The sequence below is a fragment of the Nelumbo nucifera genome, chromosome 2, assembly GCF_055504915.1.
Source record: "Nelumbo nucifera cultivar China Antique chromosome 2, China Antique-T2T, whole genome shotgun sequence".
Taxonomy (NCBI): domain Eukaryota; kingdom Viridiplantae; phylum Streptophyta; class Magnoliopsida; order Proteales; family Nelumbonaceae; genus Nelumbo; species Nelumbo nucifera.
Genome location: NC_142650.1, coordinates 69,179,502 through 69,199,044, shown reverse-complemented (window position 1 = coordinate 69,199,044; position 19,543 = coordinate 69,179,502). Strand labels below are relative to the sequence as shown.

Sequence of the window (19,543 nt, the reverse complement as noted above, 5' to 3'; positions counted from 1 at the left end):
ATTTGAGATTGGTAGAAAAAGCCTGTTTTCTCTATTTCTCTCTTTCTCCCAGTCGGGCTCTGGGAAATGGCTTTCATTTCATTGTTGTTTGTGAATGGATATAAAAATAATGAAATAAAAAGGGAGAAAGAAAGGGACCTTCGCCTCCTTTGCTTTTTTTCGACTCAACAGCTTGAGAAGCAAAGGTTGATCTGGTATTCTATTCGCCTTCTTCCCTGAATTTGTTTTTCTTTTTTGGTCTTTTGGGTAAAGAATTTATTTGAATTTCATTTTTTATTTTCTTGCTTTTTTTTTTTTAATTTATGGCTGTTCTTTTGTACTTTTTCATCAAATTCTGCTTTCATTTTTTTGATTCAAATCGAGAATTTTGACAGAAAAATCATCCATTTCAATTACTCCTGAAATTGTTTTGTTTTTGATCGAAAAATTTTAATTTTTGTTTTATGAATGTGATATTTCCATTATCATTCATTAAGTGAGATTTGTTATTATTAATTTCTATTATTTGTTATTTTTTTTGTTTGGAATTGTTTGCTGTTGTTTGTTATTCGATTCAAATTTTCAAAAGATTTGTATGCTTTTTTCTCGCATTGGTGGATCTTGTACAAAATTTAAATTTCTAATTTGCGTCATGGTTCCATCTTATTTTGAATTTGGTGGGATTCGATTTTTGTATTTATGCTGAGCATACCTTTGATAGGAGAGGAAAATATCTTTTCTAATCCTTCGGACATGTCCAGATTCCCTGCATTTTGATTGCTTAGACTCTGAACATAGATTTCTCTGCAACGTAATTGATTGCAGTTAGAATAACGAATCAAATTGCCTTTCACTGAAAGAAAATTGAAAAGTTTTTAAGAGTTCTCCTTAAGGTGGCTAGTGTGATAAAATTTATAGCCTTTTTACGTCATTCCGTGAATGGGATTGATAAGGTTGGATTTCAATGTTGCAAACCAAGAGAGATGATTTAGAAGGATTTGAGATTAATATTTGATGGGGAATACATGTGTTGGACCGAAGTTGGGTGCAGTGTGGCGAGGCCGTGGGACGGAGGAGCTCCCTTGTGTTAATTTTAATGGTGACAAGGAAGCAGAGCAAGAAAGTAGCCATGGGTCGGCTAAAGCTACCACAGCTACAGCTGCCCCTGCACCTGAAGAACCCAAAGCTCCTTTGCCCGTCCAGAGTACACCACCTGAACCAGTTAAGATTACTGGAGAGGAGCATGAGCCTCAGCCTGTGGAATCTGCAAATCCTGCTAAGCCAGATCCGAAAGTAGAGGAAACTAAACCAGAAGATCCCTCAAAGCCAAGGAAACCCCAACATATTAAAAGAGTCGCAAGTGCAGGACTTCAGGTAGATTCTGTGTTACAAAGGAAGACTGAGAATCTGAAGGAAAAATACAGTTTAGGGCGGAAGCTTGGACAAGGCCAATTTGGCACAACCTTTTATTGTCTCGAAAAAGGATCTGGGAAAGAATATGCATGCAAAACGATCGCAAAGAGGAAACTAACAACTGATGAGGATGTGGAGGATGTGAGAAGGGAAATTCAGATAATGCACCACATGGCGGGCCACCCCAATGTTATCTCAATCAAAGGTGCTTATGAGGATGCTGTTGCAGTTCATGTTGTTATGGAGTTGTGTGCTGGTGGAGAGCTGTTTGACAGGATTATTCAAAGGGGGCATTACACAGAAAAAAAGGCAGCTGAACTGGCAAGGGTTATAGTTGGTGTTGTTGAAGCATGCCATTCTTTAGGTGTTATGCATAGAGACTTGAAGCCTGAGAACTTTCTCTTTGTCAACCAGGGAGAGGAGGCATCACTCAAAACAATTGATTTTGGGTTATCTGTATTTTTTAAGCCAGGTAAATGTCTGAGAGTCTCCTTTTGTGTAAATCTTTAATTTGGAAGTATCACTTTTTGACTGCATGGTAGTAACTGTTCTAATCTGACTTAACCCACCACAAATTAGTAAGAAAAAAAGGAACAATGAATCATTGATTTTTGTAAGTAATTTCTATTTTCTTAGATTTTTATGGCTATCTTATATGATCGACTGCAAGAAGTGTTGCTTTTGAATAATGTGCACAGAACTACCAATAAAGTTCTTAAAAAGGGGTAATGGCTGTGATGAGGCCCAAAAAAAAAAGAAGAAAATGAATGTATTCTGTTTTGCATGTTTTTGTAGTAGGACCCCAAATTGTTGTTTTTGGGTAGCTTTGTTGATAGTTTGGAATCAGGGGTATTTTCATCATTTTACAATTCAGATTCTGGTTAGGGGCAGTTGGGTGCACATTTGTTGGGTTTTGGTCTCTTGGGTCTTTTTTGTAACAAAAGTTATCTTTTGGGGGTTCATTTGAAGTTAATTTTGTTCTTAAGGAGTTGCTTGTGAGAGGGAAACATTCTAGGGGCTTATGTGTAAATATTTTAATTGACTTTTCCAGCAAGCCAATGGGTCTTATAAAAGAGAAGGGGCTGTTTCTGTAGTGGTCATTTTGGTTCTATCTCTCTTGTTCGAGTTGTAGCTTAGCCCCAGCTAGGGTTTTCAAATATTGGGAGTTTGGGTTTTGAAGAGTCGACCCATTTTGGCACCTTCCAATCCTTCTATCACTTTGTTTCCATGCGGGAGGCCAGCTTGCTTCCATTGTTATTGTAGCGGAACTGTTCTAGGAGGAGTTGTAGTTCAGGTTCAGGTCCGAAGTCCTTAAAAATTGAACTTGTTTTGTTGTTTTTAGCTTAGTATTTCTTGTGTTTATTGCTGTATAGTTGAAGTGCTGCATGTAATTTGTTTTCTGTCCACATCAAATGGTATCAAAACAAATTCTTTCCTTGGGTTTGCTTCAAAGTTCATCTCCTTGTTGTTTCTTGCTATATTGTTGTGGATGCAAGGGGTGGACGTTGTAGGGGTGGTAGAAGACCACAACAGGTTACTGTAGAGGTTTTTCAAGAGGCTATAAGAGGACTATAAGAACAAATTGAGCATCTTGCTCAACTTGTAGCTCAAAATGCTGCTAGGGATGGTGACGTAGCAAGTGATTTGGGGCTAGGAAGAAGAAAACAAGCTCCTAGAGTTGATGAACAACCCACTAACATTATTAGTGAAGAATCAAGTGAAGACCAGTGATTTAAAAGGCGCACCTAAACGCATAAGTGAGGCACATTTTAGGGTAGGTGCCTTGCCCAGGTCCTAGGCGTAGCACTTTCAAAAGGCACGCACTTAGTGTGCCTAGGTGTGTGCCTGATGCACCTTGCACCTTGGCCCAGGTGTGCACCTTTTGAAAATTGTACGGTTTTTTCCTTTTTTTTGAACCTAGCGGCTGGGCCGGGGGCTCCTCCCTTGGACCCCCGACCATGCCCCTCAAGGCAAGCCCAAACAAGTCCATGTTAGGGTCTTAAATTCTTAATTCTCACACAAAAATTATGATTTTATAATTTTATTTGCCTTTTAAGAAGATATTTTATTAAGATGAATGAATGAACAACATTAGCAAATAAGGGGTTCTTAGAGCTTCCCTGAGTGAGTGAATTAAGACCCTAACATGGACTTATTTGGTCTTGTCTCAAGGGGTGTGGCACAAAGGCGACTCGTAGAATTAGGATTGTAATATGTTTTACATCACATTAGCTACTTGAAATAATGCAATTAAAGAAAAAAAGAGATTGTGGGCTTTACATGCTTGAAAATGTTTTATATGTTTGATTTTATTTTTAAATTTTCATTTGAATATGCTTTACATGTTATGTACATGTATATTTTAATTTTAGATAATAGGTTTCTTAAAACCATTAACTTTAAAAATTAAGTTTATATTTCTTATTAATATTATGTTTAATATTTTTTGCATTTTTGTTGGCATTTTTTGAATTTTCTGACATTTTGTTTTTGTATTTTTGCACCTTGCTTTAAAAAGGCGCATGCCTCGCTTGCGCCTCTCGCCTCGGGCGCAAATTGGTCATTGCGCCTTGCTCTTTTAAAACACTAGTGAAGACATTGAGCAACCTGAAGGTGATCAACGTTAAAGGAATAACAACCAATGGTGGGAAGACCGAATAGTGCAAGATTTACAATCCAATCAAGGTCATGGTGGTCAACTTCATATTAACGAGTTTAATGGTGAGTTAAAACTTGCAGAGTTTCTAGACTGGTTGGACAACATTGAAAATTATTTTGGTTGGAAAGAAATGAATGAAGAAAGAAAAATGAAGCTTGCAACAACAAAGTTGCATGGGACAACCTTGGATTGGTGGAAAAGTTATCAAAGGGACAGAGAAAGGAAGGGGAAAAGAAAGGTTAATTCTTGGGGAAGAATGAAAGAGAAGCTAAAATCCCAATTCTTGCCACCAGATTATGAGCAATCTCTTTATCAAAAGGTTTAGAATCTAAGGCAACGGGAAAAGAATGTAAAGGAGTACACAAAAGAGTTTAATAGATTACCTTTGGAAGAACAATTTACTTCCCTTTTTTTCACTTTCCTGGTATAAAGGCAAGGTTGTATCTAGTTTTTTGGTTCTTTCTCAGTCCAAATTTGGGTTTGATTGGGATCTGGGGCTTAGGAGAGGCCTAAGGGATTCAAAAGCTGAAAGTGTACCGAATTTGATTCGAATCTTAAATGGGGTGGTGTTGGATCCCTCTAAAAGGGATAAGAGACTATGGACTCTAGCTCCTTCCGGGTCTTTCTCTTGTGCTTCCTTCTTCAAGTCCTTGCATTCTACTAGTAACCCTGCACAAAATTTCCCAGTTAAGGAAGTTTGGGGTGAGCCAATTCCTCCAAGGATTGGAGCTTTCTATTGGGAAGCTTTCTTGGGAAGATGTAACACTTGTGACTTACTCCAAAGGAAAAGGCGTTATTGGTGCTTGTCTCTGAGTTGGTGCATTCTCTGTAAGGTTAATGGTGAAAGCTCCTACCACTTATTAATTTCTTGCCCTTTTGCTTTTGTTATTTGGGAATGGTTTCTTTTCCTTTTTGGTTGCACGTGGACCCCCTGTCAAAATCCAAAGTTTTTTTAGTTCCTTGTTCTTTAGATGGCCTAAAAGAAGGGGAAGGATTATGTAGAGATGTGTGAGGGCTACTACTTGCTGGACTTTATGGGAGGAAGGGAATTCCAGAATTTTTTCTGAAAAGGAAAGAAGTAAAGTAGGTATTATTGAGGCCATAACAATTAGGTGTTGCATTGTTTAAAATCTGTGCAACTGTTTGATGATGTGTTTACAGATATGTTGCTGAATAGCTGGGTGGAAGTGGCTGCTTGGGCTTGGTCTACTGTTTCTCTTGTGTGGTCATCACCTGGCAATGGTTTTATAAAGCTAAATTTTGATGGGAATAGTGAAGGTAACCCAAGCCCTTCAGGTGTAGAAGGTGTCTTCTGAGATGAGGAGGGAAAGGTGATGGCAATGTATTCAGGCTCCACTGGGGTTGGGGACTCTCTTAAAGCTGAGATCTATGTTGTATCAGAGGGTATTGGAAAGAGAAAGGAACTAAATGAATCCACTGATAAAAAAAAAGAGTAAGGAACTAAATGTACAAAAATTAATTATCGAAGGGGACTCAAAGTTGGTGTTGAGTTGGCTATAGAGGGGAAGTGATCTTTGGAAGTTTGCTAATGAAAGAAAGGAAATCAAATGGCTAACTAGGGGGATGGACATCCAATTTTAGTGGGTGAAAAGAACAGCAAATGCCTTTGTAGATGCTTCGGCAAAGCAAGGTGTGGGAAGGGATCAATTGTACTAGGCGGTATTGTGAGCTTTTTGTTGCTTTCTTGGGGAGTGTTAAGGCTTTTTAACTCTCTCTGATTGCTGTACTGTTGTTTATATATTAATCTAATTAAATTCTGTTATTGATAAAAAAATAGATTAACTCTTCATAGTAATATGACAGAAACTGAACAGCAGAAAGTTAGTAGATTATCAACGGTTTGAAGTTGTCAATACAAGACCAAGTCAGCCTACATTGCCCGTATAAGGTACAGGGTGCATATCAACTAGCTCTAAAGGTTGAAACTCAATTGAGTTGGAGCTTAGGGTGGAAACTAAGTGATGTCCAAGGTACATCTTCATCAATAGGTCGAAGTGTTGGGGCTGGTAAGGGTCGTGTGATCAACCAAACATGACCTACAGTCCAAAGGACCCCAAATGCAACAAAGAGCAATCAAGGGCAGCCTACTGTTGGATATTTTAGGTGTATGGAGTTGGGACATCGTTCCAATGAATGTCCTAAGAGAAAGATTGAAGGGCAAACACATTTGGTTGATGAATTTATTGATGAACAACAAGATGATATAGGCCATGTTGAGGATGGGCAAGTGGCTGAAACTACTGAAGCTAATGCTTTAGAGGAAGAAAACTTGGATGGGGACATTGAGGGTGAAGCTCTAGTGATACGGCACTCCATGGTTGCACCTCAAGAACCACTACCAGGGGATTGGTTGAGAAAGAATATCTTTAGAACACGTTGTACAACTAGTGGGAAGTTGTGTAACTTGATTATTGACAGTTGGAGTAGTGAGAATCTTGTTTCTCAATAGATGACGGATAAATTATAGCTCAAGACTGTTCAGCACCCTTGACTATATTGTATTTTGTGGTTCAACAAAGTAAATGAGGTAGGAGTTTCTTCTAAATGCTTAGTTAATTTTTCTATTGGTAATACATTTGAAGAATCAATATGGTGTGATGTCCCAATGGATGCATGCCATATTCTAATGGGTCTCCCATGGAAATATGACCGTGAGACCATTCATTATGGGGACAAGAACACATGTAGCTTTGTGAAAGACAATAAGAAGATAACTTTTAAACCAGTGCAACTTGATTCATTTCCAAAGAAGGAAACCAAGCCAACCACTACTCTCTTCACCTCAAACAAATTGGCTCAAGAAGAAAGAAATTTGGATGTTGTTTATGTGTTGGCTGCAAAAGAAGCTAGCAAAGAAACACTTGTTCCAGAGATGGTGAAGGAGCTACTTCATGAGTATGCTGATGTGATGCCTGAGGAATTACCCAATGGCCTTCCTCCCCTAAGAGATGTACAACATCATATAGATTTAGTGCCGAGAGCAGCATTGCATAACTTACCCCACTATAAAATGAGCCCCAAGGAGCATGAGGAGCTCCAAAGACAAGTAATGGAGTTGCTGAAGAAGGAGCTAATCTGTGAGAGCTTAAGTCCATGTGCTGTTCCAGCTTTGCTCATGCCAAAGAAAGATGGTAATTGGTGTATGTGTGTTGACAGTTGTGCGATTAACAAGATTACAGTTAAATACATGTTTCCTATACTTCGTCTTGATGACATGTTAGACACATTGGCAGGCTCACAAGTCCTTTCAAAGATATATTTGAAGAGTGGGTATTATCAAATTTGTACCTTTGATGAATGGCTGGTTATGCCATTTGGGTTGTCTAATGCTCCTCGTACCTTTATGAGGTTCATGAGCCAAGTTCTAAGGGTGTTTATGGGGAAATATGTGGTAGTTTATTTTGATGACATACTCATCCACAACAAAGATCGTGACAGCCACTTAGAACACTTAAGAACAGTCTTGCAAGTCTTGAGACAAAATCGACTATATATAAATTTGATGAAGTGTAATTTTATGATTAAATTGGTTGGTGTTTTTGGGGTATATTGTTTCAGCCAAGGGAATTGAAGTGGATCAAGAAAATGTTCAAGCTATTTAAGAGTGGCCAACACCAAAGACCTTAACTGAAATTCGTAGTTTCCATGGACTAGTAACATTTTATCGTCAATTTATAAAGAATTTCAGCACTACTGTAGCACCCATTACTAAATGCTTGAAAGAAAGTGAGTTTACTTGGACTCCTATAGCTGAGAAAAGCTTCCAAGAGCTAAAGATGAGGATGACGAAGGCTCCGGTACTGGATTTACCTGATTTTAACAAGCTTTTCGAAGTTGAATGTGATGCATCCCATGTTGGGATTGGAGCTATCCTTAGCCAAGAAGGCCGTCTAGTTGCTTACTTTAGCGAGAAACTTAATGATGCTAGAAGGAGGTATTCCACTTATGATGTTGAGTTTTATGCTATTGTACAAGCCTTGGAGTTTTGGAGGCATTACCTTATCCAACGGGAGTTTGTGTTGTATTCAGACCATGAAGCATTGAAACACCTTAGCTCCCAACAGAAGATAAAGGGAAGACATGCTAAATGGATTGATTTTCTATAAGAATATGATTTTGTTTTGAAGTATAAGGCTGGGCAGCAAACCCAGGTAGCCGATGCTCTTGGTAGGAAAGTTCACTTGGTGACCACAATGTCTACTAATGTTGTGGGATTCAGCTCCATTAAAGACCAATACCAAGATGACCCCTTATTTTGGCCCTATTTGTAGAAGCTATGCAACAGGTGACAAGGATATTCGAGCCAAGTTTGTGTGGAATGATGGCTACTTATTCATGGGCAATAGGTTATGTATTCCATCAGGGTCTTTGAGGGTGTTACTCATTGCTGATTTGCATTGCAAGGGGCATTTTGGTTGCAAGAAGGCACTTGAAATGGACTCCAAGGTACTTTTGGCCAAGGCTACAAAAGGATGTGTTCTATTATGTTGATAGGTGTGACAAGTGCTAAATAGGGGTGTAAACGGATCGAATTCGAATCGGATAAGGCAATATCCGAATTCGAATCCAATTAGAAAATCCGATATCCGAATTCGATTCGATATCCGACGGATATTGAAAATTAATATCCGAATTCGAATCTGATTAAATATTTGAATATTTGATTCGATTCGAATTCGATTAATTAATTATTTTAGATAATTAATAAATATATAAAATAAATATTTTATTGATATAAAGTATATAAATATATAAATTATTTATATAACTTAATTATTATATATATTATATAAAATATTTTATATATTATATATAAGAATTAAATAATCGGTCGAATTTGGATATTTATTGAATCGAATCAGGTCATATCCGAATTCGAATCCAATTTACTATTCAATAAGAATAGGATATTCAAATTCGACCGATTAGATATTCGAATTATCTGAATTCGATTCGATTATGTCGAGTATTGAATTTGAAATCAGATTTTCGAATACCGTTGACACCCCTAGTGCTAAACATCTAAGAGGCAACATAAAAATACAGGCTTGTATCTTTCCTTACCCTTACCAAAAGCACCATGGATTGATATTACTATGGATTTTGTGTTGGGGTTGCCAAGAACAACTAGGGGTAATGATTTTATTTTTGTTGTGGTTGATCGTTTCTCTAAAATGACCCACTTTTTTGGTTGCCAAAAAACTTCTAATGCTTCTCATGTAGCTAACTTGTCTTTCAAAGAGGTTTTTCGGTTGCATGGATTGCCAAGATCTATCACATTAGGTTGTGACACAAGATTCCTTAGCCACTTTTGGAGAACTTTATGGAAGTGTATGGGTACTACCTTACAATATAGCAGTACTTTTCACCGACAAACAGATGGGCAAACTGAAGCTTGGGCAACTTGTTGAGGAGTTTTGTTGGAGACTACTTGAAGCAGTGGGGTCTTATCCTACCATAAGTTGAGTTTTCCTTCAATGGTTCAATTAATAGATCTACGAGGAAGATTCCTTTTAAGGTTGTGTATGGTCGATCGCCTAAAGGTGTTGTTGATCTAGTCCCTATAACAGGGTTGCAACGAGTTAGTGATGATGCCGAGGCTTTAGCTAAATCCTTTCGAGAGATTCAAGAAAATGCACGACAAAAGTTGAAAGAAAGCAACCAAAGGTATAAATAGGCTAAAGATAAGCATTGTTGGGTGAAAGAGTTTCATGAGGGTGATATGGTCATGGTTTATTTGTGGCCCAAGAGGTTTCCTGTTGGGACTTATCATAAGTTGAAGTAGAAAAAGATTGGGCCATATCAAGTGTTGAGACAGTTTGGGGACAATGCATATGAAATTGAGCTACTAGCTGATTTGTCCATTTCACCCATTTTTAATGTAGCAGACCTCTTTGATTACCATGGAGATCTAGAACCAACAACCGAGGTTGAGCAAGGACAAGCGCAAAGGGATAGCAATTCTAATGAGTTTGAACAAGTAGAGGGTGTAGAAGATGTTTGAGTCACAACACTCGAAATGGGGCCTATTTTAGGTTCTTGGTCAAGTGGAAAGGGAAACTAACAATTGAGAATTCTTGGATTAGTGAAGAAGAGTTTATAAAGCTAGATGGAGACATGTGCAAGGCTGCTAAAATTTCTACTTGCACGGGGTTGAGCTCTTTTTAACAGCGGGAATGATGAGGCCAAAAATAAAAAGGAAAAGATTAATAAAATTGGGGTGCAACACGAGGACTTCCCAGGAGGTCATCAAAAAAAGGAAAAGGAAAAGAATTCATCAAAAAAAAAAGGAAAAGAAAAAAGAAGAGACCCATAATTGTTGTTTTTGGGCAGCTTTGTTGACAGTTTGGGACCAGGGGTATTTTCTTCATTTTATAATTCAGATTCTGGTCAGGGGCAGTTGAGTGCACATTTATTGGGTTTTGGTCTCTTGGGTCTTTTTGTAACAAAAGTTATCTTTTGGGGGTTCATTTGAAGTTAGTTTCGTTCTCAAGGAGTTGCTTGTAAGAAGGAAACATTCTAGGGCCTTATGTGTAAATATTTTAATTGGCTTCTCCAGCAAGCCAATGGGTCATATAAAAGAGAAGGGGGCTGTATCAATAGGGGTCTTTCGGTTCTTTCTCTCTTGTTTGAGCTGTAGCTCAGCCCCAACTAGGGTTTTCAAGCATTCGAAGCTTGGGTTTCGAGGAGTCGAATCATTTTGGCACCTTCCAATCCCTGTATCGCTGCGTGTCCGCGTGGGAGGCCAGCTTGCTGCCATTGTTATCGTAGCGGAACTGTTCCAGGAGGAGTTGTACTTCAGGTTTAGGTCTGAAATCCCTAAAAGTCCAACTTGTTTTGTTGTTTTCAGCTTGATATTTCTTGTGCTTATTGCTATATACTTGAAGTGCTGCATGTGATTTGTTTTCTGTCAACATCAGGGTGGTACCGAGTTTATCTAATTCATATTCCTAAAGAGAGCTAATTGCCACTCTTTTATACTCTTCTTTCAAATGTCTTGTTCTTCCCAATGGGAAATAATGATTGGATGACCAGCAGAAGATTCTGACCAGATGGATGGTGGGAGTCGAGGACTTCTTTGAAGGGGTGGACTTGGTTTGAATAGAACTGTAGTTGAGATGAGGGAGGGCATCTCCTCTAAGGAGATTTTGGAGTGAAGGATTTGGCTGATGGGGGTAAAACCAACTTTAAGAGCTGGAGAAAAGTGTAGTTTCTGTAAATGGAGGAACTATGGGTTCAAGAGGGGGGGATTTCTCTAGAACTGCCTAGTTGGTTATTTGAAGGGGGGCTCAGAGAGACAAAACTGATTGAGTGGGCTATACTTGTATATAATTTTGTTGGAAGTAGATGTGGAAATTCTGCAGGGGAAGAAATGGGCAATGAACAAGGTGAATCTTAGGGGTGATCATGGGTCGGGATGGGCTGGCTCTGGGCCCAAGTTTTAATAAATATGAACTATTCAATGTATATAATATTTTATATTATTTAACATATAAATATGTATAAAATTTAAATTGTACTTTATATATAATATAAAATATCATACTAATATGTATTATATGTGTCATATTAATATTTTGTAACATCATCATCTTCTAAGCCTTGTCCCAACTATATGGGGTTATTAGCTACATGAATCCTATTTCGCCATTCTGTTCTATTTAGTGCCATATCCATGGTAAATTATGAGCATTTAAATCATTTCTTACTAGTCCAGCCCATGTCGACTCAACTTGCAACAGATCACTTCTCCTTATAGGTGCTGTAGTAAATCTTATATGCATATGGCCAAACGATCTTAGTCTATTCTCATTTTAATACCTATTGGAGCTACTACTAGGTTCTTTTGAACGACATCTCAGCATACACATTTATGTTCGATACAGCATTGCTGGACTCATAACTGTTTTCTAGATTTTTTTTTATTAGTATCAGAGAAAATTTCATTGATTTAGATTAAAGTTGATAGTACAAATTAGAGCTGGGTAAGTATTACCCAGCCACCCTCTATTTTCATAACCAAACCAAATTACAACTCTGCCCAGATAACTGTTCCCTATGAACTCCTAGCTTAGCCAAAGAATCAGCCATCACATTTGCAGTTATCCTGATCCATCTGAAAGTATCTCTCATCTCCTTGGCTAAACTACTAATTTCCCTTTGAATTTGCCTATAGACCTAAGCACTGAAATTATTACAATTCATCCAAGATATGACTAATTTTGTGCCCCCCTCCTCCTGTTGAAGCCTGTTGTTTAGCTATTTTCAACCCTTGTATAAGCACCAGTTCTTCAGCTTTTAAAGAATTCCCAAAACCAATCAGAAATGAGAGTACATTTTTACCAATTGGTAGATATCTTTACGAAGGGTGTTTCAAAGTTTACCTTACAGAGTGCACTATGCAAGCCAAGCATGATTGACATCTATGCTTAGCCTGAGGGAGAGTGTTGAATTTTGGGCCTGCAGTTTAAATTTTTATGTTTGTTCTTTATATTTTATTTGTTTTATGGGCTTATTATGTAACAGGCCTTTTGGGCCATGGATCTATTTCTTATTCTTTTGTTGCTACCACCTGTTTAAGGGTAGATTTGTCATTATACTTGTTGTAATTTACAATGAATAATAAAAGAGATTAGGGCATGAGTTAACAGCCCTACTGTTTCTCTTATTCCTTAACTATTCTTTCTTCTCTTCTCTCCCTTTATTCTCCTCTGGTTACGGATCAGTTTTCTTCCTTTTTTATTCATTCTTTACTGCAAATAACTGAGTGCTGTTTCTATACTGAGTTTACAACTCATTGAAGTATTTCTTGGTCACTCAATCCTTATTGTTTCCTACCCTTATTGCTAGATACACACTTTTGCTCCATTTGTTCTTAGTTTGATTTACTCAAACCCTTCAATGCTGAAGAAGTTAATAGTCAAATAACAGAACCAACAGTAATTGAAAAGTCAATGATGATTATACTGGTTGGAAAAGTATAGAGATGTTGGAGAGAAGATGTTTTATCTCCAATGCAATTGTACAATTATTTTCACTTTGACTTAACATTTTGATGAAAATTGCAGTTATTGATAAAATAATCTATCTTTATTCCTCACTGCCAAAGGCGCCAATATGCATCACACATGCTTCCCCTCAGTTAGCTGTAAATGGACTGTTGATGATGACAAATTATCCACAAATTAGATTGGAGCTGGCATCTGCAATAGCAGTTTGTTAATTATTTGATTTTATTATTAGTTTTTTATTTTCTTAGCTGTGAGCAAAGTTCTACAATTTGCCATTTGTTTTGTACTTGAACGTACTTCCAAAATCTGGCCCCTTTTTCACTAACAACAGCAATAATTTTCTTTTAGAAATGTGACTTGTTCCTATATCTATCTTTGACTCCCTACTCCATACCTGATTTTGTCTATTTGACAAGCAATGCCATATCATCTTTCAAGGTGCTGTCTGTCTGTTCTATGGCAACTCTATGCTCACTCTGTCTATAATGCTGTGCTTCACTGAGTAAAGCCTGAAGATAACTGTTGTAATTTCTTTTCATCCCTATTTCCCTTTTTCTATCATGCTATGTTGTATTGATTGAATTTTTGTTGCAGTTACAGTGTAGATTCTAGACTATCCACAACTTAAAGTCTGTTTTTTTTTTTTTTTTTTTTTTTCTTTCCTTCTTGAATGCATTGTAGTGTTTTTAATTTGTTTGGCTGTAGGGTGGTGTATGAGTATTGAGTTTGAATTATCTTTTCTTTTCTCTTTCCTCCACTCAACCATGTAACTTTTTATAGCAAATAGAAAATTCATAAAAGCAGCAACTTTCTTTTCTTTTTAGTTCTAAATGGGGTTTATTACTTCAAGAATTAAAGAAAGTGTACTTCCATGGAATTATTGGAATTGCCCCTACAATATCACCCTGGGGCTCTAAAAGTTATCAGTTTGTATTGCAGATCCATCAAAAAAGGTCAGCAATAAGATACAATTTCAGGTAATAAGTTATCACTAAGTCAAAAAGAAAACAAAAAAGACCTTCCTTACTACCATTCTGCAATAAGATTGACCACTACACCAGACTATAGACCAAAAGAAAATACATCTGAAAGTGCATCTTCCCCTCTCTCGGCCAACTAACTTGACCCTGATGCATACAGCCCCTATGAAATATTGAGTTGTAACCTCTTCATTCTAAACTTGTAAAATAGATTGTTCAATAGCTTGTGTTTGACTATGTGCTATTGCAGTCAACCTATATTCTGTTAAGTCAGAAAAAGTAAGGTCTGCTATTGCAGGCAAAGCAATCCAGGACCCTTGGCTATAGGAGGTGTATTTAGAGACAAAGAAGGAAGAATTGTGGCTTTGTTTTTAGGGCTTGTACGGGAGGGGAACTCAAATAGAGCTGAACTATTATCTGCACTTCAAGGGGCACAGCTGACAAAACAGATGAATATTGATAAATTGGTCATTTAAGGGGACTCAAAGTTGGTGACAGAATGGCTAAAGAATCTGGAGGCAGAAAATTGGGTATAGGGAGGACTTAAAGAAATGGGTTTCTAGGGAGCATTTGTAATTCAATGGGAAAGAAGATCAGCTAATGGAATGGAAGATTGTCTAGCTAAGAAAGGGGTTTCTAGGGAGCATTTGTTCTGGAATCAATTGTAATTCAGTTTTGTTTAGTTGGGGGAGGTGGTACCTTACACTGTTTATTTATCAAAAAAAAAAAAAAAAGATATTGCATGCAACTGATTAAGGTGGTACCTTAATCACGTCATTGCCAATTTGATGCGTTGGTAGTTGGTTCACATTTCATTGTTATGTTTTTTTTTTTTTTTTTTTTTTTTTGAGTAACTGAAACTTTCTTGATTATTTTAAGAGAATAATTGTATGCAAGTTTGATTTCTATATCTGTCATACATAGATTTTGCCATGTGAATACCCATTCAATTAGGCTATATCTGATGGGATTCTGAGGTGACCAACCTTGTTCAATGGACAGAGTAAATAAGGATAAAAAGTAGTGATTTGACTAATAAACTGAACTTTTGACCAAGCTTATGCTTATCCTTTGTGTGACAACGAATAATTTGTGACTTTAGTTTGAGAAAGGTAACTGTGGCATTTATATTAATTATGTACGGCAAAATGTGAGGACATGAGAGGATGTATGGGAATACACAAATATGAAAAAACAGTCCTATACCCAATGAAAAATATTCAGGCAAGGACCTATCACTATATGAAAAAATTCTCTCAATCCCTGATTTGGCTAGATCATCATCCAAGGAATTAAGCTCCCCTAGTCTCATGCCTCCCAATAGAGGGTGGGCCTTGGTGCAACAGTTGGGTTACTCCATTGTGACCTGGGTGACCAGGGTTCAAATCTTGGAAACAGCCTCTCTGTATGTTCAGGGGTAAGGCTGCGTACATTTGTCCTTCCCCAGATCCCATATTGGTGGGATCCTCGTGCACTGGGATGCCCTTTTAGTCTCACGCCTCCTAACACTTTTCCTTAAGTTGGAGCATGGATATCACACAGCCTCAACTTGTTATAAATATGATTCACTCTTACCTGGTTTAAACTTCTAGTGAACAGATCTAGCCATCGACTTCCAGACCATACAAAGGTAATATAAATAATTATATTCAGCAGTTTTTCTCTCACAAAGTAGTGGCGAACTTCTTATGCTTGGTTCTTTCATGAAAGACTGGGTTTGAAGCAATATGAACAGCCACCTGGTTGTCACAATACAGCTTCATAGGAGTTGGAATAGGATGTAAAATCTCTTCAAGAAGATTCTGTAGCCAGACCAGCTCATAATAATGTGTTCCATTGCCCTGTATTCAGCTTCTGTGCTGCTTTTTTGCAAGTTGAAACCACACCTTGCTTCTTTCTTTTCCACATAAGAAGGTTCCCTCCTACAAGGTACAATATCTAGTAGTAGATCTCTGATCCTCAATATAACCAACCTAGTGTGCATCTATGTAGCTCAACCTCTAAATGTTCATTAGCCTTGTACAATAAACCATGGTCTGGAGTACCCTGTAAGTACCTAATATCCTAGTCAGAAATTTCCAATATGGAACTCTAGGACTCTGCATAAATTGACTTACAACACTAACTACAAATGAGATGTTTGGTCTACTGATGGTTAGATAATTTAACTTGCCAACCCACCAATATGATCTTCATAATTGATGTATTACAACTAAAAACGTAATGATCAACTTTACACCAATTATCTAAAAATCATTATGGTATCATAAGTCGTAGAGAAAGTTTAATTGAATCAAATCGTGATTAAGATTATTTTTGTTTTTTATGAACTTGTAAAAAATTTAAAAATAGATAAACTAAAAATGCAAATATATTAGACAAGTATACACCATGTGTATACTTTGTATGGACCATGTACAGCCAGAAAGTACACATCATCTAAGTCCAAAAACATAAAAACCCTAGCTCCACAAGACAAAAAAACCTAAAACTGTACTCCTGTACAGATCTTTGTATCAATTAATTGATGATGTGGAACTCCTTTGAAATGGTAAATAAATAAAGGTGCAGGCCAGTGTACAGGGTTCCCATCAATGCGGGGTCTGGGCTCTGGGGAGGGACAGATGTACACAGCCTTACCCCTGCACATACAGAGAGGTTGTTTCCAAACTCCTTTGAAATGGTAATTAGCTGAAATCCATGAGTGAACAGTGGCCACAGCCCAGCAAACCATCTCGTCCTCAGATCTCCTATTCTCAAACACCCTTTGATTCCTTTCCTTCCAGATGACCCGGCTGACTGCAAGTGGGATTGCACTCCAAAACACCTTACCTTTCTAGTTAAGGCCTATTAGCTTCCAGGATTTTAACGAATCAAACAAACTCCTTGGAGGGCACCAACATTAGTGTTTACCATACATGCACCTAAAATATTAGAGTTTACCACTTGTTTACTTGAAGTCTAAGATGATATGATTAGGCTTGTCTTAAAAGTTAAGTAATCCACATATAATGGCTTTTTACCCTACATATGTTGGAAAAGAAACTTAATATGGTTTTCGAAAGCTCTTTATTATTATCCAATCTGCCTTTGAATTCTGTTAGAATAGTGACTGTAGAAATAAGTGTAGAGAAGATGGGCCGAATGGCCCATAGGTTGTTACTCTACGTTATCTTTATGTTCTTCTCTGTAATGGGCCTTATTTTGGGCCCATACTTTTCTATGCTCATTTTTTTTGTAATTTCTTATCCAACCAAGGACCTCTCTTGTAATTACTCAAAGATTAACTTAATAAAAGTGTATTAGAGTGTTAGAGGGAGGTTTAGTTCGAACCTCTCATTAACCCTCCTTGCCGCAGCTCTCTCTCTCTCTCTCCTCTAATCTTCACTTGTTTGTTTTTTTGGTTTTCTTGCACAGTCCCATACTTCTAGGGCTGTTTTTCAACTTGGTATCAGAGCAGGCCTGAGCTTGGCGTGGCTCTCATGTGGTTATAGTCCAGCCGACTGCATGAGGGTGTTCTAGGGCTGAAAGTTTAGACTCATTTGCCTGACTCTTGGAGGTCATTGAAGGGTGCCCAAGACTCTATTCGCTTGGAGAATAGTTCGGTGACCAGGAAGAATCAGAGAGATAGATTGTTCGGCTTGATTTGAAGCTCAAATCAGAGATTCATACAACTATAAGTTGCTTCAGTTTATGTTGAGTTATTGCTGGGTTATTTTTTCTGATTTGGGGAGCTATTAAAGTACTCGAAACCCCTCTATATTTGCTCTACTGTTCGGCTGTTGCTGGACTGATTGAACTCAGAGATTTCTGGGTTACTTTCTTATCTTGTTGAACTGCCAAGTGGCCGGAACTTGTTTAGACTCAGTGGTACGAGTCTCTACTTCAGTTCAGCTACTTCTTGGACCTATACGGAGTGTTCTTGAAGTGATTCCTGCTAGTTAATAGTGGAGTGTTGACTACTACATACATAGTGTTTGTAAAAAGGCCTCTTAAGTACTGTGGACTGTATTTTTGCTCTCTTTGGGAAATTATTGTTGGGAACCAAGAATACATAGTGTTTGGAGGTCTGCTGATTGTTTCTTGAAGGTTGAATCAGGCCCTCTTCTTCTTGAAAGTGCTGCCACCGAACTTGGCTCTCATGGTTGTCAGGTCTGAACTGAGTTTGTGAGTTGCTGTGGTTGTTGCTGATTCAACTCAATCTGAGTTCTTCAAAATCAGTACACTAGTGGAGGCTTGTCGAAACCCTAATTGAAGTTTTTACATAATGGACTTCTCAGATATTGAGAGCAAGAGTACTGCTGAATATGGACATACTTTGGGAACCACAATTGATTCTTTGTTGGCTGTAACTACAGTTAAACTGGATGGAACCAACTATTTGGCCTGGTCACAATCTGTAAAAATTCATATTTGTAGTAGAGGAAAGTGGGGGTTTTTCTCTGGGAGCAAGAAAGCTCCCCCAGAGGATGATCCCTCTTATGAGAAATGGGTGCAAGAGAATTACACTGTGATTGGGTGGCTCGTGAATTCAATGCAGCCATAGATTAGTCAACATTATCTCTGGATGAACTCGGCTACTCCCAGAAACTGAATGTAGCCAGAGCCTATAAACTAAGGAGTGATGTGAAGAATCTAAGACAGGGGGAGAAATCCCTTGCGGCATATTTCTCAACCTTGAAATCTTTGTGGCAAAAATTGATCTGATAGAGGCTAACTGGGCTAAACCCTGAATATGATATCACAAAACAAAATATTCTGTCTAAGGAAAGTCTCACTATCTCAAGCATATGCTTTAGTCAGCAGTGAAGAAAGCAGAAGACAGGTACAGGTTTAAGGAGTTGGCACTAATGCATTTGCAAATATGGGGGTTAAACCCAAAGGAGTTATAGGGGCTCCCAGTGGCTCTGGAAAGAAGGAGGTTGTTTGTGAATACTACAAGAAGCCGATGCACACCAAGGACAAGTGCTGGAAATTACATCCCAGACTTGTTTCTGTTCGATTCCAGAAGAAAAATGATAGTAGGAAGACATGGAGTGCAAATGCAGCCACGGGTACAGATGCTGAAATTGAGTCTGCCTGTGCATAGTTGGCAGCCATGAAAGTTGAGTATGAAAAGTTTGGAAAGATGATCAGCCATCTTGAAGGAGTGACTTCATCATCCAACCCTTAAGGAAATTCAGCCACCACTGCATTTGCTCACTCAGGTATAAGAGCTTCTGCTAACCATGCAACCACCTCAGGTAATCTTAAGACCCCTTGGATCATAGACTCAGGTGCTTCTGATCACATGACCAATCTTTCCACTTAGTTTATTTCATATGATTTGCTTTCTAGTCGTGACAAAATCACCTTAGCTGATAGCTCTCTTGCCTCTATTTCTGGCAAGGGAACTGTCAAGGCTACGGACTCCTTACTCCTATCCTCCACCCTTCATGTACCTAGATTAAATACCAATTTGTTATCTGTAAGTAGCTTAA

General features: G+C 38.0%; 1 protein-coding gene across 2 annotated transcripts in view; it reads left to right on the top strand.

Annotated features, from left to right (window-relative positions):
- The window catches only part of LOC104601463 (calcium-dependent protein kinase 20-like), a 53,254-nt gene continuing 33,711 nt past the window's right edge, over positions 1-19,543 (top strand). For both annotated transcript variants that reach the window (XM_010264802.3, XM_010264801.3), the window contains exon 1: positions 1-1,864. In XM_010264802.3, coding sequence (XP_010263104.1) covers positions 994-1,864 — 871 coding nt within the window. In that variant the 5' untranslated portion in view covers positions 1-993. The remainder of the gene's footprint in view (positions 1,865-19,543) is intronic.